This window comes from Atractosteus spatula, chromosome 26 (assembly GCF_055471065.1).
Source record: "Atractosteus spatula isolate fAtrSpa1 chromosome 26, fAtrSpa1.hap1, whole genome shotgun sequence".
Taxonomy (NCBI): domain Eukaryota; kingdom Metazoa; phylum Chordata; class Actinopteri; order Semionotiformes; family Lepisosteidae; genus Atractosteus; species Atractosteus spatula.
The window spans coordinates 715,261-741,163 of NC_142731.1; the positions used below are offsets into that span (position 1 = coordinate 715,261).

Sequence of the window (25,903 nt, forward strand, 5' to 3'; positions counted from 1 at the left end):
GTTCACGCCGCAGGCAGTGCGCGCCCCCGTGGCTGCTCCGAGCTCTCGCCAGTGGGTTTTCCCGAAATCGGTGCTTGCGCCTCTGGGGACGGCACTTTGTGGTCAGGACAAAAGATACGACAAAAATGAGTCGGTAAGTGAAATATATCCCCATCCGTAAGAGCTGTAGACTTTGTACTGAGCATTCCTGCAACCTTATTAAGATTGTGCGATGTTTTGGGAACACCGCAATTAAAACGAGGAGAGGGCGCGAGGTAAGACTACTTAAAAACAAAAGGTTAGTAAAATTAGTTTTTCCTCGTGTAAAAAACTTTATTTTTCTTCGGCGAGCGATTCCCCAACCTCTACTGTACCCACATCTCTACAATACCGTTAGCATTAATCAGCTTTAGCGCTGGAAACTCCCGTGCTGTTACAAAATAAAACTCCTTCGCTACTACTGAAATTGTGGAAGGTGAAAATTAGCGGACAGGAGACGCGTTTTAAACAAAATTAAACAATAAAGTATGTTTTTGTTACTGTCGATTCTGTTGTTTGTTGCTGTTGGTTATTTGGATAGGACAGAAATTCAAACCCCCCTGAAACCTGAACAATGAAACTATTTACTAACGGCAGGAAAATTCCAGCAGATGTTTCATTATCCACCCGTGTCTCACGCCGCTCTTCGCTTCTGCAGTCTTCAGCGGGGGAGGGCGAGGGCTCCACAGGGTCCGCGCCTGTTCCTCTGCTAAAAACGGCGCCTTACTTTCTGCAAGAGTGCACAGAAAAGAAAATAGGTGCCTCAAGTCTTCCTCTGGTGTCGTCGTGAGGGCAGCCTGATCTGAAAGATTCCGTGCTTTAGATATGTCTGATATGTCTTTTTCCCCTTAATTGAGCCTGATATACCACTTATTTATTTTTCATTTCAGGGACGTAATTTGTTGTTTCAGGTCCAGAGTGACTTATAATTAGCCTGGAGTTTGTCAGAAGCATTAGAACAGTTTTTAGGTATTGCTGATTGATTGCTTCAGTGTTGATAAGGACACTAATTATCTTTCAAGTAAATCATTTTGGAATATTGTTTGCCAGGCAGTATGACTCTGCGACCTGCATGTTAAGCAGAGCCATTGGTGTCTTTAGGGAAGTTTTGACATTTTACAATCTGCAGTCTTCCAAAGCGCCCTGCGCGCAGTGTGTGCGTGGGTCTTCTGTCCTGAGAAAGGTGCAAGGCTGGCTGTGCCTGGGCAGCGATTGGGCATTTCTCCAAGCGCAGTCACGTGACCCAGGGTCCTGCGATCCTGCTGGAAGGTCATTCGCTTGTGAAATGGGATTTAGTGCTCATGGACTGGAATTGTTGTGTCGTTGTTTCGGAATACTGTCTGTGCCAGATTGAAAGCAGTGGATGGTCAATGTAAACATTGACTGGACTGATATTTATTAAAAGCCTTGCAGACGTCTCTCATCTTTATTGGTCCAATTCAGGGTTGCAGTGAGCCGGAGTTTGTCCTGCAAGCAACAGGCGCAAGGCAGGGCACACCCTGGACAGGACACCAGCCCATCGCAGGGCACACACAGACACACACTCACTCACACCAGGGCCAGTGTGCCCAGAAGCCAATTAACCTACCAGTATGTCTTTGGACTGTGGGAGGAAACTGGAGCCCTGAAAGGGACCAGTGTGAACATGGGGAAACATGCAGACACCACACAGACAGCACCCCTGGTCCGGAATTGAACCCAGGTCCCCAGCGCTGTGAGGCAGCAGTGCTGAGCAGTGTGCCAATGAACATATCGTTCTGTTTGTTTGCACCACACTGACTAATAACCCAATGGTCTCCACAAAACCCTGATGCATCACTAACAAGAACTTGGTTCCACTGGATTTGTTGCATCTGTGCTTTTATTTCTTGATTTTCACCAGGCTTCATGTATGAAAGACATCATCTCACTCTCTCGTGAGGTGTTTATGCAACAGTCATAGTGACTCGTGACTATCATGATCAGTCATGAGTGAATATTTAATCAATGAGAGATTAAATGTGCATAAATAGAGGACAGATTGCTGCTGGATTCCATGTTTCAGCAGGGGCTGTATGCAAGACTCTGAGGCAGGTGTGCAGACTGTTCCAGCTTGGGCACGTTCCCAGGCTGTGCAGAGGAACTGTCACGTTCATCCTGCTGTGTTCTATGTGATCGAGGGCAATTAGGTGGCGACCTTGCTTATGGATTAACTGCAAGTCCTGGCATTGATCTTTCACCTGAAATATTAAGAGGGAGGGGGGAGTAGGCTTGTTTATTCCTGTTGTAGGCTACTGTTTAGATTTGATACTGAACTAAGTTAGTCTTCAACAGGTGGTTCTGTAGCCCAGGGGCCTTGTAATGAACAGAACTGTGGCTCTTACATGAAGCCTTGATAACAGTGTTACAGCCCAGGCACTGTGTGCTAATCCTATTAAAGACTTACAGCATTCCTCTCTGTTTGTGCTGGGTTTCTACTCTCTGTGACTGTTTCCCTGGCTGTTTGGAGTTTAGCCATCTTCAGGTACATGAACTTACTGGCACCATAATATCTTCTCTCCAATAATAAATAATCTGGGTAGTATAGAAATCCAGTTGCTACTTAACAAGATGTTATATTTGGTCATGGAAATGTGGCCATGTGTGAAAATCTCACTGTTCATCACTACAAACGATTCAATGTTGTATTGTCAATAAACTCCAAAACAATATTTATATAACTTTTTAAAGGTTAATATGGTTTTACTGATTAAATGAGGCTTTAAAGAATAAGAAGCTTTCCATTAATTGATGGCTATTGGTTAGAAATAATGTGATAGTTCTTTTAAATTATATAATGCACTATTAAGACCTCTTTTAGACTATTATGTTCAGTTTGGGCCACTGCATTACAAAAATATAATGCTTTTCTTGAATCAATTCAGAGTAGAGTGAACTAGTACATTCATAGTCTTAAAAGGATGTCTTACTCTTACAGACTATAGGAACGTAACATTCTTAGTGCTGAACAAAGAAAACTATGAGAAGACCTGGTTCAAGCGATGAAAACTCTTAAAAACATTAGGAAAGATGTGGAAACTACAGGAACCAGAAGAGTGGTTGCAGCCTGGTACAAGCTGCCCAGATGTGTTTTATTTGTGTTGCCGACACCCTGGCTTCTACCATGAAACAGCTGGATGGGAATCTTGGATCAGTTAGCTCCAAGCAGCCAAACAAAGCTGGATTTGCTTCCTCAGAGCCGGATCACAAGATATTCATGTTAAATAAGCTTTTCAAGAAATCTTCGCAGCATGAAAAATAGTTACTAATTTATGAAGACCATTTTTCTATGTATAAATACATTTATCAGTCCTGTCAGTCTTACTTCCTCTGAGATACAGAAGCCTGACTATTATGTCTGTAGCCCCCCAGAAGTATCAGAACCCTGTATCTCATTTAATTTCGAGTGATGTTCATTTTTAAGATGCTGCTGGATATTATTATCCCAGTGACCAGTGGGCATGAAACCCAGAGGTGTGTCATACTTCAATGCTTTCCTTTCTGAAGTATGAGATTTAGTGGATGGATGTGGTTATCTTCTGTGCAACAGTAGGATTAAATCAGGATTAAAATCTAAGGAAAGGTGCACTGTGTGTCTGATACTTGTACACACCTTATTGAGTCTCACCTGTTGGTTAATGTGTGACTCATTTGGTCAGAGGTCAGGTGGGTGTTGCCCTTTTCGCTTCCCTTAGAGTTTGTGAAGATCAGCACCAAGGGGGAAGTCTGTGAGGTTTCCAGCAGATGTCTGGGAAGACGGTTGGAAATCATACTGGCGAAAGGTAGGAAGCTAGATGCAAATTTGGTCTTTGTCCTCAACTTTTGTTTTGTGTGTTCACATACAGAAGGCACCTGTCTGAGCTACAAAAGCGGACCGTCTTCTGGCCAGTGGCCGAGTACAGCATGCGTCACGATCTGCTGGACTGGAGGTCTCGCAGACGCTGTTGTTTACGAGGACATCACATTTCCTGTCTTCTTTAAGAAGCAACACTATAATCATTTCTGGTCAAAATCAAAACCATTATGATTTTATAGCACCTTGTTTTAGAACGACGAGTCTGAAAGGCAAAAGACATCTGTGATTTTATTTTTCTGTGAGGTAAAAGCGGTGTTTTGCGCTAATGGAGTGGATGTTTTCACACCCTAGAGAGAAGCCCAGGAAATCTTAGTGGTGAAATATATACGTCACGTATTGTGTCTCACATTTTAAAATTAGTGCAAAGACAGAAGTACTATGAGAGACTCTGAATGTGAAATGACTTGTGTACAGTTTGGAGACAGGAAGTGCTGTGAGGAACAGAAGAGTATCATATACCAAATATGTTTTTCAAAAGTACTGTGTAAAAGTGCGGAGTTTCTCATTAGACTGGTTAGTGTACTTTTAATGAAAAACTATATTTAAAGTAATGTATATTTATAATATAAAAATATAGCCTAAAGTGCTGGGTTGATTATTTTGGAATTATATGAATTGGAACGTGAGGTTTGTGAAAAATGTCTTAATTTGTTTGGTACAGGCTTTCTAACCATCGTTGTTTAAAATTAAATCTTTTCTCTGAGTGCCCTGCTGTATGTATTACTTGATCAACATCAGGGCTGTGTGTTTTGGAGGGGTGAGTCAACATTTGCCACAATGAACTGGTTTTAATTTTTCAGACTTTGGACTTGACTTACCAAAGCCATGTGCTTTAATACATTAAGCCTGGCATGTGGCTTATCAATGATGAAAACTAAAGCAGGTGTTAAAATTGCTCCAGAAGGAAACACGGGGGAGAAATACATGCTTAAAAAGTTTTTTCTTCCCATGGAATAAAAAACCCAAGCGTTGCATCTGAAAGTGTGCTGTGGTGAGGACCTGATGCAGATCAGCACTTTATAACTCGTGTGATGATTTCTGTTTTCAGATGAAAAGCCGCTCTTAGCAAGCTGGTCCAGTCGAACTGCCTTGTTGCTGTGAATCCCTGGATGAGAGAGCAGACAGCCATGGACACTGTCGTGATTGTGGCGATCGGCGTCCTGGGCACCATTTTCCTGGCCTCCTTTGTAGCACTGGTGGCTATTTGCAGACATCGGTACTGCCGCCCCACCAGCCTCCTGCACCAGTTTGAATCCAAGTGAGTAGTGACCCTCCCTCCTGACTCCTGTCAGTCATGGGCCTCACTGTCTCAGGACACTGACACTGGACAGAATCTTCTTCTCAACACCTCACACTGAGATACATTCAGGTGCCATTTAAGCATGAACCTTTGCTATATTCAGATTAATAAAACTTTAATTGTCATGCTAGAATAATACCCGTTTTTTTCCTTTTAAGAAAAGAATGCAAAAAGGTCAGAAAGTGACGTTTAACTCTCCAGATGCTAAAGTAATAGTTACTAAAAGACGTGCGATGTGTTTGACATTTTCTTGCACCAGTAGAAGCTGGCATTCCCTATTTTAGAAAGTAGGTTAGTACAATGAAAGCAGCGTCAAAGGTTTTAATGAAACTATCCCATTGTGGCTTATTTACCTTGCACAGAAAAGAAAGTAACCCCAGTCATCTGTTCAGTAACTGCCGATCAGTGTCGTGGGTTTATGTGTAGAGAGTCATTGAAAATCACGTTGGTCATTTTTAAAAATAAGTTAAACAGAAACTTTCAAATGCAGGTAACAGCTAAATTTTCTGCAGTGCATTTTTTCACCCCCCAATAATCTGTTTTGAAATGCACAGTGCCAGTATTCCGTTTAGGTGTTCAGATTAATTGATGTTTCTGTCCAGTGTGAGGGCAAATGGAAACTTTCTCAAAGGAGTTTATCAGACTAGATGGTGACCTCTGTGTTTTGTTTTCATTAGAGCCATAACCGTCTTCTAACAGGCAGTAAAATCAAAGATGCCAGCAGTTATACTATATTAAAATGAGCAGTGTTGGCATTCCAGGTCAGTGTATGTCACACAACACCAAACACGAGAGATACCAGGCACAAGCCCAGCAGTGTGTTTGTTCGAGCAGGACCTTGTTCACATGCTGAGGAGGAAAGCCAGAGGGAATCAGCTTGGGAGGACAACTGCTTTAATATTGTATTGTATTTGGTTTTCTGCAATTAATTTCTCCTGCTGCCTAAGGTTTGCCTATTTGCCTAATACAGATATTGTAAAAGACCATATGTTTTTTGCAACTAATATATAAAATTAAAACATCCTTGTATCAATGTATGATACCAATCATAACAGCTTAGATTTACTTGCAGCAGGTTCCTGGTTTTGTACGTGATTGGCTTTGATCTCTGAATGTTAAACCAAGACAATGCTGTGTCAGTTGCGTATTTGCAAATGTGAAAATCTGATTTGCCCATTGAAAGCTTAAGTTAACTGCTCAATTATCAGTTGTCACAGAAGTGTAGTCTAGGTTATAGGCCAGACTTCTCCACAACAGCAGTACAAGAGTTTTGTAGCAGGGCTAACATGACGAGAGTCTCCTCTGTGCTGCTTACATGAGAAACTCAACACAGCCATGATCATCTGCACTAGATACTATATTTCTTAGAAACCTCAGAAAACCTTGTTTTGTGGTAGTTTGAGACCTGGTGATTGTTAATAGAAGTTCTTGCATTTAGACCAGGAGTGTTGGTCACTATGCTGACCAAGCTGATCGGTATGCTATCCACATGCAACTCCTTATCATATTCATTACAAAGTATAAATGTTTTTTACATGGCCAGAGCAAACAGAGTAAGAAAAACTGTATTGTTGTGACCAGTCCTACAAAACTGGTTTTCTCCAAATGGACTTCTGGAGACTGGGGAGTGAAACACTGATACCGTGTTATAAGAGGACTGTGGTACTTAGCTCTGGGTGACCGGGACTCCACCTCGGAATCCTCTGGGGAGATCTCATCAGTCTCGTGCTTGAGTGCAATCTAAAAAAAAAGAGTGAGAATCAAGTAATGGGCATGTACATCGTTCTTGTCATTTAGCGTGACTTCGGAGTTTGTTAGCTTATTGATCCGAGGATCTCATCTTTGACAGAAAGTGGCCAAGCAGCTTATTCCATACTCCCACAACCCTTTGTGTAACTACGTGCCTCCCATTCTCCACTTTCAGTGCATTTCCCCTTACTTTCCCTTTTTGAATTTGTTTAATATTCAGATAACCCCTTCAGAGATCTGCTCAAGACCGTTAGTTCATGCTTTAGATCAGGTTACATGCAGTGTGACATCACCCTGTGTTTTTCCCGTCTTTCCTCAGACCTACAGTAGACCTCATCGGGGCCATGGAGACGCAGAGCGAGCCCTCCGAGCTGGAGCTGGACGATGTCATCATCACTAATCCCCACATCGAGGCCATCCTGGAGAACGAGGACTGGATCGAAGACGCGTCGTACGTCTGATTTGTGGATTTTGTTTCAGCTCCTCCCAAAAGATCACGCTAAGCTGCCCTATTTCTGTAGGCCGCACTCACTAGGACCCCTACCCTGCTTCCACACAACTGGGCCTTTCAGAGCCGCGGGGAAGCCAGGATGCCACCCAGTAATTGAATTAATAATTATGTTAAGGGTCTACAGCACTGGGCTGGACATCTGGAACCGTTTGGCTGAGGGACAAACAAACAGTGTCCACCACTTACATTGTGGGCGTTGTGACTAAACCAGTGCATCGATGAACAAGTCCATCCTGTATTTCACCAACAGGAGGTTCCTAGTCAAACGTGGACAGACTCGGTCCTCTTTTTCCCACCTGGCGATATGTGTAACAGTGGTTCGTGTTGATGTTGCCTTTATTTCAGCACATGATTTGTGTGTTCACAGCAGTGTTGTGTTGGTGCTAACCACAGGTTCAGGGGTGTTGTTTTCTCCTCTGGTAAATGGGATGGGTGGTATGTTTTTGTGCTTTAAATGTTTTAGGAAAACCCTTTATATACTTGCACAATATTGATCCTGGATCTAGCCCTCAAAACAAACATTTTTGAGAAGGATGTACCATGTGAGGAAAAAAAGAGATTTGCATTTGATGTTGACGAGGCTGACTTACTGCAAAATAATATTCTTTTATTTCAGAGGCCTGGTCTCTCACTGTATTGCTATCTTAAAGGTAAGCATTTGTTGAAATATAAAACAGTTTCTTTGAAGCAAAAGTATGTTTTGTCAGCTTGTTGTGCTGTATTAATAGCTGTTAAATTAAAGTTATATTTTAGATCACAAAAGTTCATAAATGACCCTTCATTAGATTCTTTCTTGTAATTATTTATAATCAATTACTACCATGATTAAATGAAAAAAAAAGAATTTGTTACAAACAAGATAAGTACTAGAAAAATTAATTAAAGGACATTTGTCAGACATTGATTTTCTGTTGGCCGTTTCATTGTGTTAGTTCTCGGACTCTCCCTTGCAGATCTGCCACACTCTGACCGAGAAGCTTGTTGCTATGACCATGGGTTCAGGGGCAAAGGTCAAGGCTCCGGCTAGCCTCAGTGACATCATCACTGTGGCCAAGAGGATCAGCCCGCGGTACGTGAGCATGTCTGTCAGCAGCTGTCGTGCCGCAGCGCAGCGCCCTGTGTGATGCTGAGCGTGTCTGTCTCCTCTCATTCTGCAGGGTGGACGATGTTGTACGGTCAATGTACCCTCCGCTGGATCCCAAACTTCTTGACGCCAGGTAAGTGATAGCAATAAATCATTATTTTAACAAAGCTATGAAAGTGAAAGCTTGGTCATCTCAGTTGTGAGGCAAATCTTGTTTACATGTCGTACACACATTCCAAAATACAGATTTTCTGATCTGTGCTTGTGCAAAACCAATATACCACGAATCTGGAGGCATTCTGATTTGCAGTGTTTAAAGGCATGGAATGCGAGTTCTTACAAAAACTGGTCAAAATATTAGGAACCCCACTTAAATGAAGAGATTTCCAGCCCCTTTCCCAAATCCTGGGATGACGGCAGGGCTGAAGGACAATAACTTCAGAGCCCTGTGCAGAACATGCTGCCCCCTTGCCAGACCGCAGCCAGCTAGTAGAGTTTCCTGCCAGCAGGACCGGGGAGGAACTGCCTCTGTGAAAACGCTCTGACTTGTGGCGTCCATTCCCGCAGAGCCGCCGCCCTGCTGCTGTCCGTCAGCCACCTGGTCTTGGTGACCAGGAGCGCCTGCCACATGTCCGGCAGCTTGGACTGGATCGAGCAATCGCTCAACACCGCCGAGGACCACATGACCGTGCTGCGGGAGGCCGCGCTGGCGTCCGAGCCCGACAGGAGCCTGCCCGGCGCCGAGGCCTTCCGGCAGGAGCAGTCCGCCATATAGACCCAGAGCCGGGAGCGCTCTGGCCCTTGTCCCCCCAGCTCGAGATATCCCGCTCCTTCACTCGGCAAGGACACACGCACCTTTTAGGGAATCGGCAGTTTCTGACACATCGGCGGGCCTCACACTGGTAACACGGAGGTAGCTCAGGTAGACTGTTACTCACAACGTCATCTGAAGAAATAAGGACGAGCCGGGCCTTCACATGACTGATCATTCACACATTTCTCACAGGGTTCCTGAAAGGATTGCAGGTCAGTGATGTAGCGAAACTCCTGTTTTGCTCATGGAGTGTTAAGGAATACAAGTTGCTCACACCGCTCCACAACTGTTTAATTACCACCTGCTACACTGATTTGCATTATTCGTCTACTTTCAGCAGTTTTAAAGAAATAAAATACAGGATTCAACTCCTTTGAGGTCAGAGGTTCAGGACTGCTGGGCTGTGAAAGGGCCCTTTTATGCATCAGCTGCTCAAGTCGAGTTACTAGATAGTTTTCCTGTTCCCTACTTCATGACCGGGCCTGGTAAGACACAAGCCTGACCACCCATGTGCTTTCTCACCTTCCAAGTCAGGGTCAGGGGGAGCCGGAGCCTGTCCCAGCAAGCAGAATTCGGTCAGAAGTCTGACCACGCTAAATGGTCTGATGCGTTATATTTAAACATATTTAATCAATGTGAAAACATATATTCATAGCGTCGGCTACCCTTTGAAAATTAAGGTCCTTAAAATATCACAGTTCCTTTCCTAAAGCCATTTAATAAGAGCAGCCAGACGTTGTAGGCTGAATTTCTTTAGTTTTTTTGCTGTATTTTATTCTGTTAATTGGTAAAGAATATATTTTGTCTGTGCTTGTGCTCATATGCTACAAAAAGTATTTAAAGTATTAGCGCTTTTCTTACTGAAGAATCCCTTTAGGGTCTACACCCTGATCAATGCACGGTGGAGACCCCTGCTGGCCACGGTGTGGCATAGCATGTGAGCTTGCATTAGACTCGAACCGTACATGCAGAACTCTGGCGGGTGGGTTAGGGAGGCCCTGCGAGGAGATGTTTTTGGCAAGCAAGGCTCATTCATTCACTCACCCTAGATGTTTGACTCTTCACATCAGTCGGGCAGGGGCTGCCTACAATCAATAGGAACAGAAAGCACAGTGTTAACATTTGCTGTCACAAGATGGATTAGACTTTAATCCATTCAGGACAGTTGAATAAACTGTTCAGTCCAGTAGGAAGGTCTGAAATCCGGGTCAGTGAGAGGTGCTGGGATTGTCAGCTGGCTATCGAATGAAAACATTTTTAATGACACTTATTCCACACTAATTATTACACATTAAATTCTGTGTTGAAGTGCATCTGTAGCACAGTATATATATATACCTGCTTGTATAGGAATGCTGAACCAATAAAAACCAAGACACTTGATCACAACTAATAGCATAAACTTCTAAAGAAAACTAACATTATGTAATCTCGCTGGTTCTGCAAAAAAAAAAAAATGCACTTAAAATAAGAGATTTTGTACAATGCACATTGCTGTTAAGAAATTACTTTTGTAGTTAGTATTTTTGTAGTAAAGGCCTGCCTGTGATCCAGTTCTGGAAGAGAAATATTGTGGACGTACTGAGTGAAGTACGTGCTTTTCTAAAGGAAGATGAGATGGCAATAATGAGAATGAGACATTGATGGAAACGGGAGGCTTCATGTGTAAAAAATAGTGTAATCATATTTATTGTTAAAATACCACACCTTTTCCCCACTTGCTAATCATACTCGAGAAATACTGTGTAAGCGTTCATTCTGTGCTGTTTTATGCTGTCAGCTCTTACCTGTTACTGAAACTATGAAACACTGACATGCGCTTTGTTTCCCTCTGTATAGATTTATACAGGCAAATAAAACATTTTCTAAAAAAGATGCTCCTCTTCCAGCCTGCTGTTTCCGTACAGAGAGAAATTCATTCAGAACACAGACCACACTGCTGACTGTATGCACAGAATACCATGAGCAATATTAACAATTCCTGGCATGAATATGGTATTTAAAAAAAAAAATTAACAATGTAATGGAAAAGAAAATCTAAATATGTAGGATTAACCCCAATTCGCACTGATCCTTGTCACTACAGTGTGCTACTGGCAGTTACAGGCAAGTCTCCAGGGCTCCAGGCTGTGCTTCACAGGCACAGGTTCATAACATCGGGAATGCAGCCTGGTCAGACTGCTGCTGCCACTGCTGAAGCTCTGAGCCCTGACTGCTCAGCTCAACATCCTCTGGAGCTTGCTGGTTGTTCCTCTGCAGCTTCAGTGGTACCGCTTCCTGGACAACATTCCTCCAGGCAGCTTCAGCAAAAGTTCTGGGTGGTTCTATACTCAGGCCACTTCTGCTCTTTGAACACTGCAGCTGGTGTGAGGATCAACTGCAACCTTCTAATATTCAGTCTCGAGGTTTCCAGGGAAGACCATAGAAGACGGTGTTTCCAAAGAACTCTAAAGTAAAAGCAGACAACCCAAACTTTTTCTCCTGGCAGGAATGAGCCGTGTTACACAAACATTCATATTGCAGTAACATGGATCTGGGCAAACACGAATTGTGGTCTTAAAAATGTGGTTCCCCCCCAGAGTGGACACAATGCACGTGACCAAATGAAGAACGATCACAGGGGAGACACGAGATGTGTGTGTGGTTTCTGACAGTGGTGTCCCTAATAAAACGTCATTAAAAACATTCACACTTTAAAGCTAAAAGCACCATTTTCTTTTCAACTGCTACATGGTCATTTATTTCTGGTGTTTTTCTCCTCGCGGCAGTGTCACGTAGCATGAAAATTACAAAAAAAAAATATATTTATACATATTTATATGTTGGGAGTCTGTTAAAAACGCTGCACCTCGTTTTGATCGAATATATTTTGAGACGGTTCGCCCTTCGTTCCGAGTTGTGTCGTCTCTTCCACCCTCGCTGGGCAGACTGCTGACTTCCTCAAGACACACTCCAGGTACAAACAGACATGGCAGGTTGTACACTACCAACTTACATTTCGGCACTTTACAGAAGAGTTATAAAGATACAAAAAGTGCAGCACATTTCATGAGACAGTTATTTTATGTACAGAATCCAGTCGCCCACTTTCCCCCAGTTTAGAACAGTCCTTTGCTCTTTTTCAGGTTTTTTTGTTTCCAGCTAGGAAGGGAGTTGAACTCATCCCTCTTCATCTCCAAAACCCTCTGAAACAGAGAAACACAAAAATAAACACACTTTTAAAGAGGTGTTACTGAATGCCAGCTCCCTTAGTGAAACACTCAAGCAATCGTTCAAGAACGAAATGTGTCCCGAAGGATGAAGCTCATCCCTGTAGGACAATTCAAGAGCTAATACCAGAGATGGAGACAGGAGTGAATTCAGAGTGGAACTAGCTGGACTTCGTTGTGCCAACAGTGCGACAATGCAAGGGAATGTTCTGGTGTAATGGGTCAGGAGGCCAGGCGGTGCTGTGGTTGGATGGGTCAGGAGGCCGGTCGGTGTTCTGGTGTAATGGGTCAGGAGGCCGGACAGTGTTCTGGTGTAATGGGTCATGAGGCCGGGCGGTGCTGTGGTTGGATGGGTCAGGAGGCCGGAGCAGAGCCATGTGCGGTACCTGGAAGTCCTCGTCTGACAGGTAGAGCTCCAGGCGGAGAGGGTCCACGCCCTCGGGCAGTGGCTTGCCCTGCAGCTCCTCCAGGGAGTACTGCGTCTTGCAGAGCCGGGCCAGCGCGTCCTGCACCAGGATCACCTTGTCCCACGAGGCCTCGGCCTGAGAACACCAGACAGGGTGAAAGAGCCAGTGCCACTCAGGGCTGTCCCAGCAGCTCCTCAGCTCCCCCTCTGTGCTGCTAGCAGCACCCTAGGGCCCTGACTGGACTTTCAAACATGCGGCCTGATCTACCGGTGACCAGCAGTGGAACAGATGCCGCACCGCGTCTCGTCTTCTTGTGTTCCGGCTTGAACACTCAGGGAAACTAATATATCGAATATCAGTACCTACAAAGTATATCTACTTTTTGATATATACCTAAAAAGTTCAATGATACTTGATATACTTGCAAGCTTGAGGTCATTGTAATTTATTTCCCCATCTCATCTGATCATGTTTTTGTAAAAAGCAACGAAATCACAAAAAATGACGTCAGACACCAACAACACACCAGGATAGACTGTCTACCAGTGATTCGACTACTTTGAAAGTCCAGTACTGGCAGTTCTTTTTTTAAGCTAGAAATATGTTCCTGAAAAATTCCACTTAGTAAAATGCATGTAAATATGGGTTCTAGGTTTGAACACTTAAAATAAAATCAAATCCACACATTTATTCTAGTAATATTCTGTTGAACAGCTGTATTGAATAGAGACTGATGTTCTGCTCGGTGGTGCTGTTACCAAACTCTTTCTATCCTTGTACCTGAGCACAGAAAATATCGATGGATCAGGCCAGTGTTACATAGATATAAAAAGCTTCAATGCGGCAATAAAGATAAAAAAACAGAGATTACAAGCTATTACAAACTGCAAAAGCAATTCTTGGTGCAGTCATTCTGAGTCCTACACTAGTAGGTAAACATGATATGTCTGAGGAATGTTTTTCCTAAGAATCTGCAACAAGAGTTACTGCTGATGACTGTCAGTAAAGCGTCTGACAGCCCCACTGAGCTGGGCGGTACTCGCGAGACGCTGCTCCTCTCTCCCTGTTATTCCAAGCCCCCTTTCCTTTTATGTGTGTGGGATGAAAGGAGCTCTAGGACTAGCCTGGCTCTTGCTCGTCTGGATTTCACTCCAGCGGGACTCTTACGACCTTAACCAAATAAAACCAGTTTGCTCTCATAGAACTTGGGAACTACTGTTCAATTCTTTAAAAGCTGGACAGAGTTATAAGTTAGTAGGTCACAACTTGTCTAACAGTGGTTCTATGTAGGCACCTTCATAATTTGTTTATACTGTTAGTCAAAAATCCATAAGTTAATATAGAAGATTTGTCACAATAGAATGTACGGCATGTGTGAGGTGCATTATGAATACTTAGTTACCCGTTGTGCCTTTGTCTTGGTTGTGGATAAATGGTTATGAGAAATTGTGATATTCTAGTGCTGTAGGAAGTGTGTATGAAGATGTTATTTTGGTTGAATAAGATCTGATTTTTTTTTTCAAATCAAACAAACCAATTATCTTTAAGATGCTCTGCTGGTGGTTGTCTGAATAACAACTATTAAAGTGTCATCACTACGTGAGATCCAGAAACATTGATCTGTCACCTGTTGGGAGATATTTAAACAGCTACAAGGGAACAACAGTTTATTACTCAGTCTGAGGAGAGACAGACTGAACAGACCCTGACTGCCTAAACAAACCTTCAAGCTGCTGCTTGTAAGAATGTTTATGTAGACGTCATTTTCAATTTCTACACACTCTGAGGCAGTAATAAAAAGAATGTTATGTTAAAAATATACAATGTGCTGGCTAGACCTCAGAGTACTGCGTGCAGTTCTGGCCACTGAGATCTGCTCTGGAATCAGTCGCTCAGAATTACTCCCTACACTGAGACAGACCCTTTTAGTCTCAACAGAGAAGATCAGGACCCGATAAACAAATCACAAGGGCACTGAGGACTTCTCCCAGCGCACTTCTCCACCATGAGCTGGACACAAGCCAGCGGACTCGAGTGGAAAGTAAGGAAAGCTCGTTTGAAACCGAGCACATCAGGAGGCCGGGGTGGAAGGATACCTGGGCCTTGATCGCAGGCAGGGCCTCCCACTTGGGGAAGATGTTGGTGAAGGTGAGGGGCTCAGCGCCGGCGTGGATCAGGTAGGCCCGAGGAGGGCGTCTGGCATTCTTTTCTGAGGAGAGACACAAACACCCCTCAGAGGAAAGACAGTCAAGGGCTTGTGGTGGCCTAATGCAACACTGAGCAGCTCCGCCTGCATTCCCAGCCCTCCTCCATACTGGAGCGTGTGAACATCTGTACAGCTGCCATCAGAGCAGCATCACCGCCTCACTGGACACCTGTCCGGTTTCCTCCCCGCTCCCGAGACAAGGGCACGTGTGCAGGACGCGTGTAAAACTGCACTCAGGTTACAAAAAAAATTACAAAAAGGAAATGAGGCAAAAACATCTAAGATCACAGTCAATGCTGTTCAGTGTTAGAACATTTGATGCTGTAGGTTGCATAAAAGCTAGGTTTGTGTGAAGCGCTGAACATCAATCAAAAGTTAGATATTTGCTGCTGTCCGTGTGATGCTGTAGACAAACATACTAGACAAACCTGGCTACAGGATCCCAGCTGCAGCTCAGTGGGTACTGTGTTAGTTCAAGCACCCCCTACTATTTGTAATAATCTTATTGTCAAAGCAGGAGTGAATGCATTTTTAATGACAATATCATTATCATTCACAATGCCAAATAACTATTGTGTCTTGTCCCGTACTCCGGAATCAACTCATCTGACCATTAAGTATGAATCAGTTTGATCTGAAAATGTAGCTGTGCTAGTATACAGAAAATCAAATGAGTTCCACAAGACATGGGGCAGACATCAAAAGCTGCTCTCCTGGAAAATGGTAGTTCTGCAGCTTCATTAAAGTGTGTTAAAACATTTACAAAAAGGCACTCAAAATCTGACTCATTTTCCCCCGAAATATGCGGCACAGCTAAAACGCCGACTCAGAGTACCCTGAAACCCACAGTTCAGCTAAAACACTGACTCAGCTTCTCCAGCTGCTGGGACACTGTACCTTTGCAGTACTGCAGGACAGTCTCCATAGCGCACTTCCTCTCGCTGTCCCAGCGGATCTGCGCGGAGCCGGTGCACTCCACGTCTGGGGGCTGCTGGCCCTGCCACAGGTACACCTCCATGCGGTTATCCAGCAGGAAGAGGGCTGGGATGGGACAGGAGACAGAGGAACAACACTTCAAATAAAAACATGACTCTATCCCAGTTAAGGAATGGAGTGCTAAAGAGACAACAGTATTTGTCATTTCATCACAGCACAGTCCTGGGCTCCCGCTCTTGTGAGAAATGTCAGGGAATCTTGAATGATCAGGGAATCTGATCCATCAGAGATCAAAGGCCCAAGTCCACATTCTGCAGTAGAGTGTTTAGAAGTGGGATGCAAATGTGCAAGGTATATGATAAGAAATATCCAAGGTTAAATTCCATGGTATTTGTTTAGCATAAATGTTCTTATGCATATCTGCTCTGTGGACCCTAATATTTCTGGTTTGCAATGATGCAATGAAAGTAGTAAAAATGTTCTATTCTCTTGTGATGCGCCTCTGTCAGTGGGCAAAAACTGCCAAGGATGGCTTTCTGTTTATGATGACACAGTCAAAATATTGTTAAAGTCACATCAGTATCTCCACTACAAAGATATAACAGCAGGGTGATATCCATGTACAGTATACATCCATACGTGTGTAACCACTTCTTCCAGTTCAGGGTTGCGGGGCAGCCAGAGCCTATCCTGGCAAGCAACAGGCACAGGGCAGGGTACCCCCCGGACAGGAAGCCAGTCCACTGCAGGGCACACACACTCACACCAGGGACAGTGTTCCCGGAAGCCAATCAACCTGCCAGCGTGTCTTTGGACTGCGGGAGGAAACCGCAGCACCTAGAGGCAGCCCGTGTGAACAAGGGCAAACATGCAGCAATGCAACCTGTGGCACAGTGCCCCCTCTGCAGTACACAGTGACACCTGTATCACAATCGCACCACTGCGCACACACTGCAGACCTGCCACACGCTTTACACTAATTCCCCTAACGATCACCCAGCGCTGCCGCCGAGAGAGGGGCAGGCAGGCGCTCACCGGGCTGTGGCACGGAGTAGAGGTTCTCCTGCAGGAAGGGCATCGCCATCACTGTGCCCGAGGTCCGGGCCGGGCCCAGCTGCTCCTCGGCCGTGAACATGCCGCTGCTCGCGCTCAGCCTGAACAGACGGGGCGTGAAGTTGTATTTGCCAGGGTCTGTAAGACACAAGAGCTTTCAGGACACAGACACGAGGGCCTCCTGCTTGGTCCTGCTCTTAACATCACTCCCGAGAGACCTGTCGGATATCTGAGATCCCACTGTCCCAAATAAGACTGCTGTAAAATCTCAAGTTTTGCCAGTTAATTACATGTTCTTTATGCTCAAGTATAAAATGATATAGTTCTAAAATATTCATATAAAAATAAAATCTTCTATGCTAGATTTCACTACAAACATATTCACATAACAGGTGTTCAGCAGAGCATCAGCTGAGATGGACTGGGACTCAGCACATAATCATTCACTTGACACGTGTGGAATAATGACTGGAGTATGTTAACTTGATTGTACAGCTCTGTATCGCTCACCAGTCAGCCTCAAGGTTTGTTACAGTACAATAAGAACTGAGTTTGTGAAAACAGCAGTTACCGATCTGCTCCTCACAAAAGCTGCCAGACCGAGTGCTCAGAGGATGGGACTGAACCCAGCTGAGCGTGATCTGAGCCAGACTGTCAGGGACCACACGAGCCGGGTCTGTCTGAACAGGTTATCGCAGCGGAGAGTCAGTCCTGCAGGGCAGACCCAGCGCTGGGCTGCTGTGTGTATTCAGCTCAATAATGGCTCGATCTGCACAAGACCATCTGCAGCTCTTCTGATGAAGGATTTCCCACAGCTGAGCTCCTGCACGCTGCCCAGGAGAGTGTTGGATTCCTCCTGCTTACACAGCCCTGCTCCCCTCGCAGGCTGAGCCAGGCGAGGTGTGGCCACGCGGTACCTTGCAACATGCAGTCGTAGGCCTTCCTGTCCTGCCGGCTCAGCGCATTCCAGAACTCCATGGGCTCGGAGCCCTCCTCCAGCTCCTGCACCTGCAGAGCGCTGTTGCTGTGGAGACCCATCTCAGCTGGGCACCTGACAGGCCAAAGCAAATGAAGGAAATGTCACGGGACTGTGCTGGTCTTCACCCACCCACTGCTATCACCTTCCCTGGCCAGAACATTTCCCTATCCCCTAGGCTTTTAGGGGGGGTCCTAATTGAGAGACGTATACAGGCACATGTGTAGGGTCCACATGTGGTGTCTGAACCTGTGGTTCCTCTCGCAATGAGCAGGGTGACTGTTGCAACAACACACCATCACTGGGGTAACACTAACCTGTCTCACATCAGTCTAACCCAGCTCACGTTCCCCATTAGCGGGTGAACAATCCAGCACCTGGGGAATTCTGCTCCACGATGAGAGGAAGAGACGTCATTGAATGATCAAAGCCCGAAATATTGTGAAGGGCGTTATAGCAAATAAAATGGCTGATTGTATGTAAAAGAGGGCTTGACTAGATCACATTGCACTGACGTTTATGGCAATCCAGTAAGCAAAGAAGCAAAGTAAGAAAATAAGCAAAGAGCTCTGACACATCTAAACAAGGCTTCTTAGCTGAGATGATGCTTCTTTGTTCTTTATGGCTCTGCTGAGAGCTTTCAGAGAGTTGCTGTGCTGAAGAAAGGCCGATACTCACAGCTGCGTGATGCGCTCCACAGCCTTCCTGCCCACCTCCCGGACAGTGGCGTGGGCCTTGCAGCCGTGCCACAGGTACAGCGCCCCCTGCTGGGCGTGCAGCAGGACCGTGGAGACTCGGGAACGCAGGCTGCTGCAGCAGCACTCCACTTCCAGAAGGCTGCCCTCTACTGGCACCTCTCCGCGCACACAGAAGAGCCGCCACCCACCTGCAGGGGACCAGGCGACAGTCTTCACTGCACACGAGCCCCCGGGCTGAGCAGGGGGCTGGAGCAGAGGGCTGCGGCTCTAGCCCCCTCTCCTCATGTCACTCTGAGCACAATCTACTGCCTCCTCGAGCACCTTCAAGTGGCACATTCATCCAGCGTCTTTGCGCTTTTAAACAACATAGCTCACCTCCCTGAGCTCTGTAAGGCATTTTTGATGAAGCATCTACCACAAAAGTAATTATCAAGAATTAAACTCTCAGCACTGGGGCCAGTTTCTGATGTGCTACAGCCAGATGTTTTTGTTATTATTTGCAATTGCCATTAGCTACTGTACATTTCAATATACACTTTCATTAAATTGCCCTGGGATATCAACTGGGACAATATCCATCCATCCATTCTCTAACTTTCACCCAATTCAGAGTCACAGGGGAGCCAGAGCCTATCCCAGCAAGCAAGGCAGAGTACACCCTGGACAGGACACCAGTCCATCACAGGACACAGACACATCAGGCCAATTTTTCCTGAAGCCAATTAAGCTACCAGTATGTCTTTGGACTGTGGGAGGTAACTGGAGCACCTGTAGGAAATCCACTTGAATGCGGGGAAAACATGCAAACTCCACACAGACAACAGCTCAGTAATCAAACCCAGGGCCCCCGTACTGCAAGGCAGCAATGCTCACCACTGCGCCACTATGCCGATGGAACAACACGATGGGAATAAAACAGGGCATGAAGGCAAAGCCAGCTGGTTCAGTGTCTGTGAAGAGACGGAAGCAGGACCAGACCTGTGTTTTTGGAGACATCGTCCCGGGAGCCCTTGTGCACGACCATGCCTCCCTGGAAGAGCTGCAGGAAGCAGGGAGGCTCCTTCCCCTGGGTCACCTGGACCTGGGGGCAGTCAAACACCGGACACGTTGCACACGGCCTGCAGAGCTGCACCACAGTGACCGAACGGGATGCTCCAGCTGCACGGAGCTCGCAGGCTTGAGAGTCTAGCGTGTCTATCCCGCCAGCTCGGCACGCTTTAAAACAACAGCTTGAGTGGCACCGAGGGAGTGGTAAATTGCAATGGGAGTTTGAGCTCAAGATGAGGAGGAAGTGGGTCAGGGGAGGGCGCGTGGGGGGGGCAGAGGAAGGAGCGAGACGACGACCCTCACCTGCGCCCCCCGCTGGCTGCCTCGCTCCACGGTCATCAGCGCCGACGCGCCCTTCCCGCTGGCGCTGGAGCAGCTGCCCTGCCAGAAGAAGCAGGCGCACCTCTCCCTGCCCGGCCCGCCGCTACCGCCGCCGCCGCCACTGCCCACCTGGTCCGGCTTCTGCCTCTTGCCCACTGTCGGGACACGGGCACAGGCGTCAGGACACCTCGCCACCTCACGGCAGCCCCGCGGCCAGCACTGCCCACAGCTCCCACGGGAAGCCTCACTCACCCACGTTCGTGATGCAGTACGTCCACTTGATGACGTAAGTGTCCTCCTCGTGAAACTGCCCCACGCTCTCCCGGGGCAGCTCGCACTCGCCGAACTCGCGGACGGACCAGGCCTCCACCGCCAGCGTGGCCAGCTCGGCCGGCCGGCGGTCCTCCACCTCGATCAGCCCGTAGCCCCGCTGCACGTCCACGCCCTCCAGCACGGTGCGGGCGGCCGGGCTGCTGCAGGCCAGCAGGGCCTTGGCGTCGCAGGGCTTCAGCTCCATCTCCACCGGGGACTGCGTGGGGCTCTGCGGGACAGGTGTGGCACAGGGGGTCTAGAGCACTGCAGCACCTCGGTCACACGGCTGGATCTGCCGTCTGCTCTGAGGCTGCTGAAGACCTTTTATTACTAAAAGGTTCACGAGTAGCTCACAGCTAGAGGTTCACAAGTCAGTTTCAGCTCACTCTCGACCAGGAACGTTGTCTTAAAAAGTCCTCATTTGTTTATTATGTAGGAGTTCAACCAACTGTCCATTCATTTTTGCTTCCTCAAATTCAGGGTATGGGTGCACACATACACTCACTCCAGGGTCAACGTTCCAAGCAGCCAGTTTACCTACCAGTATGTCTCTGGGAGGAAACTGGTGTGCAGACACAGGGAGAACGTACAGACTCCACACCCACATTATTGCTTGGTGTTCCAGGTCCAGAATTGAACCCAGGGCCCAGGCACGGTGAGGCAGCAATGCTAAGCCCTGTGCCACTGTCCCACCCATGTAGGAGCCCAGTTAAATCATTTTGAGCCAAATAGGTGTTGAGGGCCAGGAGAAAGCAGCACTGCTTCCCAGTGAAAGTCATGTCCTCTCAGAGGCAGCTGTCTGGGGCCGGTGTCCATCCAGCAGCTCTTACCTTGAGCTCAGGCACTGTGGGCTCCTCCCTGGTGCTGCGAGACTCTCCCCAGTCCAGGAACTTCTCTTTGAACAGTGCTGTCTCATTGTGCTCTGACAGCCGGCCGAAAAGAGCCCAGTCTGGGCGCCCTTCACCCTTCCTGAATGCACAGAAACAGAGTGATGCCAGCCTTCACCACCACAACACAGCCTCACGGGTCATACACATCTCAGCACCCGCACCAGACAGGCGGCACGCTGACTCCTACACTGTCCAGCACAGCCCAGCTGCAATCCCCCACCACCAGCCACCAGATGGAGCTCTGACACAAAACATGCAATTCATTTCACCATGATAAAAAAAACTAAAGAGAGCCGAGACGTAAACACACATTTGGCAATTCCAACCTGGGTGGGCAGATGATAAAAAAGAGAACATCAGATGGTTACAGATGAGAGGACAAGGCCATCAGACCCACCTAGCCCATTTGATAGCTAGTCTGCTCCCACAGCCCTCTGGGTAAAGAAGTTCCTCCTGTTCTCGGTTTTAAATGCCCTTCTACTTGCTTCCCACGAACTGTCCTCCAGTTTGTGTTTCACTGTCTGTCCATGGCGTTGACTTTACCAGTGATTTTGAGAATACCGAATACTTACATAAGTATATAAGTCCCCTGGTTATCTTCTGTGTTCAAGACAATGTTCTAAAGGTCTAATGTCATATTTTCTCTACACCAGTCAGAGAGCACACCCCTACAATGTCCTTCATATAAAAGACTACTATACTGCAGGTTTCAGTACAGTTATTAACACCGAGGTGCCAGGACAAGGGCAGAGTATAACACAGGGAAACTGCACGCAGAGGTTATGGCAAAGAATGGGGAATCTACAGCATTCCCGTGGGACTGATCTGCTCCTGCGTGAGGATGAGCGGCACAGAGGCGCCGGGCAGGCGAGTGTGTGCTCCCCCCCGCTGGGCCGCTGCCCACTCACTGCGGTGTGCGCGCGCCGGCCCCCGTGGCGTCCAGCGGGTTCACCCTGCAGCTGCTGTAGTCGTAGGGGCCGCTCCACAGCTGCTTGCCCAGCTGCACGGCGACCTTCCGGTCTCCCAGAGGCACCTCCTTCCCGTGCCACACGTACAGCTCACTGCCGAAGTCCAACACCAGCACCTGCAACACACAGCGCACTGGTCCTGCTGGGAACGCCAGCCAGCCTGCCCACTACAGCCCCCTCCTCCCTCCTCTCTAGACCCCCGCAGCGCCGTGCGCGGACTGTCCCGGTCAGGCACGCCGCCCTGCTGCAGCCTCAGTTTACAACAACACTGGGCCGAGAGACATCCCTTTCCTCACACTGAGACAGGCGAAAAGAGGCTTTTGTATGATGGGCCTCCACAAATGTTTATTTAGATTTCACATCTAAATAAATGTACTGAGTCCACAGTCCAGGACTTTGATTGAACCAGCAACTTACCATTAACTTAAAAAAATGCTTTTAAATTAAAAGCATTTTTTAAGTGAGAAAATACAGCAATTGAGACGATTGATAAAGCCGCTGAGGGCCTGGGTTTTACCTTTCCCAATCTGCGGACACTGACTCACACAAGGTCCCTGGGACCAGAAACCAGCCCCTCATGGGCATCTGTGACCTCCTGCAGTGACGGGACACTGGGCGTCACCTGGCTTGTTCCCCGAGGGGTCAGACAGGGCCCTTGATCTCAACTCCAGCTCTGCCAGCAGCTGCACCACCCAGCAGACTGCGAGCCTGGCCTGCACCTGGGTGGGAGACCTCCTGGGAAAGCTGAGGCTGCTGCTGGAAGAGGTGTTGGTGGGGCCAGTGGGGGGCGCTCAACCCTGCGGTCTGTGTGGGTCCCAATGCCCTAGCCCTAGTGACGGGGTGAATTGATTACTTTCCTATATATTCTCTGACCTCTTTGGAGCCCAGCATGGACACGCTGGGGATGGCTGCCCAGCTGTCGTGGGGGACCAGCCGGTCCTCCACCAGCCGGTACACGCAGTTGGACTCCACCACCGCACTCTCGTACACCTCGTCCTCTTCCGGTTCGCCCGCCCCTGCCAAGTGAATTTTATTTTTGAACAAGAATCTCTGAATGTCCTGTTAATCCTCTCTGGGTTAGGAACAAGAGAGTGACTGATAATGATGCCTTAAATGCAACAAAAATGTCAGCTTTTAAGAATTTTCTTTTTGCCAAAAATGTACATTTTCGGACAGAATGTGAACTCACTATGAAAGAGTCTCAGTTCTTTTTTCTCAGCTTTTTCCTATAAATGCTGGGTTCCCTTCTTAGGAAACACAGCCTGTGCAGAATCAAAGAATCAAAGAAGGAACTAAGTATTTGCTTATCACATTAGAGAGGCTCTAACTATGTAAGGGACACAATTACATAAGAAACTTGGAAGAGTAATGAACTACTGGAACTCTGCCTGGACACACGCTGGGCAGTTAAGTTGTGAAATCAGTCACAAGCGCTTATCAGCACAGCAGAGTCTCCACACAGGGGCCGGCGGGATGTGAACGAGCCGTCTCTCACGGGCCCTTACCTCGGTACTCCGCCTTCCCGCCCAGAAGGCTCCAGAACTCCTTGGCCCGGCCGCTCTCCGTGCCGACGCCCTCCTCCAGCAGAGTGACCTGGGCCGCCTTGCAGCCAAGGTCCCGCTTGGTCTGGATGAACGCCGCCAGCTCCGAGGCCTGCGAGACACAGCCACGGCTGTCAGCACCGTCTCCTCAGTGTGATCCGCACACTGTACAGCCACCACCACGTCTGCGGCTACTACAAGTCACATCAAAAACTCAAAATCTAGCTTCAATGGCACAGAACAGGAGTCCCCAGGGGGAACGCTTACTTAAGGAGCTGCTAGTCTTGAACACAGGGATACAAAATATTTGTTTTTAATTAGCTTTCATAGCGGATGCTTAAATACACACTGAATATACAGCAACGAATGTTGTTCGAGTAGGAAGCTGCGTCAGAATGCGTGGGCTGCAAAGGAACAAGTAAAGGTTTATTCCTGCTGAGAAGAGAAGAAAACACCCGAAGAAGGCTCCACAGCCGAAACGATGTGTTTCTCTTCTTCTCATTTCTGCATGGAATAAACCTTTACTTGATCCTTTGCAGTAATGAATGCCTGTTTTGTATGTTTCATGAACCTGTGTAAATAGGAGAATAATCAGACATGAATGAGGGTGCTCACAGCACCTCACGAGCGGATTTCTGACCACCTGTGTTTGGGCGCGGCGCCGGGTACCTTGGCTTTCTCGATGACGTTGGCGAACTCGCCGACCCACAGGAAGCAGCGGCTGGGCGTGATCAAGAGGAAGCAGTCCCCGCTGTTCAGAGAGCTTGTCACCGGCTCCACCAGCCTGACCTGCACGTGCCGACGACCTGGAGTGTTCAGAGCGTCAGTGGACAGTATCTGTACCCCCCAGTCAGGACAGCGTCTGTACCCCCCCAGGTCACGACAGCATCTGTACCCCCCCAGTCAGAATAGTTAGGAAGCTACTTGCTCATATTGAGCCCAAAAGTCCCAGAACAGGATCAAGAATGTGGTGTTTCTCCTGCAGCAAAAAACTGGGAGCACAGACGATGGATGGATTTATAAAGCCAGTCTGCAGCATGAAAGAGCAGAGAGCAAGGTAGAAGACCTGTATCCCTGTAGTGTCCAAGGCACTGACCTTTAACCTGGATCAGCATCAGCTTCTTGAACGGCTGGGCACTGTTGTTGGTCACTTGCTCGGTGGACTTGGCATCACGTAGCTGCACCCTCCTGAAGTTCTCCTTGCTGGCCAGCCCCGCCAGCGCCACATCGGCGTAGCTGGAATGCTTTGCCACTAGGGGAGGGAACAGCAGGGCAGAGGAAAACTGAGATCAGGGACCTTCCTTTGAAGCCTGCAGTAATGTCTGACATGATGCTAGAAAGACAATTTTTGTGCTATATGTCTTAGGGAAAAAGTTAGAAGGATTTTCCTGCCACACTACATTTACTGTGGTTTTATTATAAGGGAAAATTAAACTGCTTAAACCAAAAATGAGTGCTTACAATGCTTGTACAACCTTAGAATATCGTCATCCACAAAGGGACTCCTGTTGTATAGCTGATCACAGCAGCAGCATAAAGTGCACAAAAGACACTAGTACTTAGATATTATGGAGTGTTTCGTGTTCATCAATGGCAAAAAATATCAACTCAATACAATACGATTCCACACTGCAACACAATAAAATAAGAAAAAGTCCAAGGGGTTGAGTGACTTTTAATAGCATCTGTAACAATAAAAATAAAAATAATTCACCGAGCACATGTGCACCCAAAATGACCTACAGAGACCTACAGGGGAAAAACTGGGCCTCAAGAACAAAACCTCCTTTCCCTCAATCCCTGCACTGCCAAGCTCCCCTTAATTTAAACCCAGCAGCAAAGATCTTCTGTTTACATTCGAGATTTCCACATCAACTGCGCCTGACTAGCAAAAATCCCAGGAGCACTGCCACGGTATGGCTCAGTCGATTTATGTGACTTCACGCTGGATCCTGCCAGCGGCGGTATTTTGAATTCTAGTGGAGAAGG

General features: G+C 47.1%; 2 protein-coding genes across 21 annotated transcripts in view; one reads left to right on the forward strand and one right to left on the reverse strand.

The window, feature by feature from the left end:
- Positions 1-28: 28 nt before the first annotated feature.
- On the forward strand, positions 29-11,225 carry tmem98 (transmembrane protein 98). Of its 3 annotated transcripts, none has more exons than XM_088905989.1 (7): positions 29-133; positions 4,941-5,150; positions 7,261-7,392; positions 8,069-8,102; positions 8,406-8,521; positions 8,610-8,669; positions 9,104-11,225. In XM_088905989.1, the coding sequence occupies exons 2-7, from the start codon at positions 5,002-5,004 to the stop codon at positions 9,309-9,311; spliced, it is 699 nt and encodes a 232-aa protein (XP_088762115.1). In that variant the 5' UTR covers positions 29-133; positions 4,941-5,001; the 3' UTR covers positions 9,312-11,225. The 3 variants fall into 3 exon arrangements, with proteins under 3 accessions (XP_088762115.1, XP_088762116.1, XP_088762114.1); XM_088905990.1 differs by lacking the exon at positions 29-133 and adding an exon at positions 200-254; XM_088905988.1 differs by lacking the exon at positions 29-133 and adding an exon at positions 3,712-3,818 and having other exon boundaries at positions 9,104-11,223.
- Positions 11,015-25,903, reverse strand: part of svild (supervillin d) — a 77,290-nt gene continuing 62,401 nt past the window's right edge. For all 18 annotated transcript variants that reach the window (XM_088905975.1, XM_088905970.1, XM_088905986.1 and 15 more), the window contains 16 exons: positions 25,011-25,166; positions 24,584-24,720; positions 23,879-24,026; positions 23,247-23,389; positions 22,314-22,489; positions 21,346-21,484; positions 20,456-20,744; positions 20,186-20,358; positions 19,814-19,916; positions 18,816-19,023; positions 18,079-18,212; positions 17,144-17,299; positions 16,070-16,213; positions 15,063-15,175; positions 12,946-13,101; positions 11,015-12,535 (listed from right to left, as the gene is read on the reverse strand). In XM_088905975.1, coding sequence (XP_088762101.1) covers positions 12,449-12,535; positions 12,946-13,101; positions 15,063-15,175; positions 16,070-16,213; positions 17,144-17,299; positions 18,079-18,212; positions 18,816-19,023; positions 19,814-19,916; positions 20,186-20,358; positions 20,456-20,744; positions 21,346-21,484; positions 22,314-22,489; positions 23,247-23,389; positions 23,879-24,026; positions 24,584-24,720; positions 25,011-25,166 — 2,462 coding nt within the window. In that variant the 3' untranslated portion in view covers positions 11,015-12,448. The remainder of the gene's footprint in view (positions 12,536-12,945; positions 13,102-15,062; positions 15,176-16,069; positions 16,214-17,143; positions 17,300-18,078; positions 18,213-18,815; positions 19,024-19,813; positions 19,917-20,185; positions 20,359-20,455; positions 20,745-21,345; positions 21,485-22,313; positions 22,490-23,246; positions 23,390-23,878; positions 24,027-24,583; positions 24,721-25,010; positions 25,167-25,903) is intronic.

Excerpts from the sequence above, each read along its gene's own strand:
- tmem98 (XM_088905989.1), top strand. The coding sequence starts at position 5,002 with ATGAGAGAGCAGACAGCCATGGACACTGTCGTGATTGTGGCGATCGGC. Across the intron at positions 5,151-7,260 it reads CTGCACCAGTTTGAATCCAA|ACCTACAGTAGACCTCATCG; the intron begins GTGAGTAGTGAC and ends GTCTTTCCTCAG. Across the intron at positions 8,522-8,609 it reads GCCAAGAGGATCAGCCCGCG|GGTGGACGATGTTGTACGGT; the intron begins GTACGTGAGCAT and ends CTCATTCTGCAG.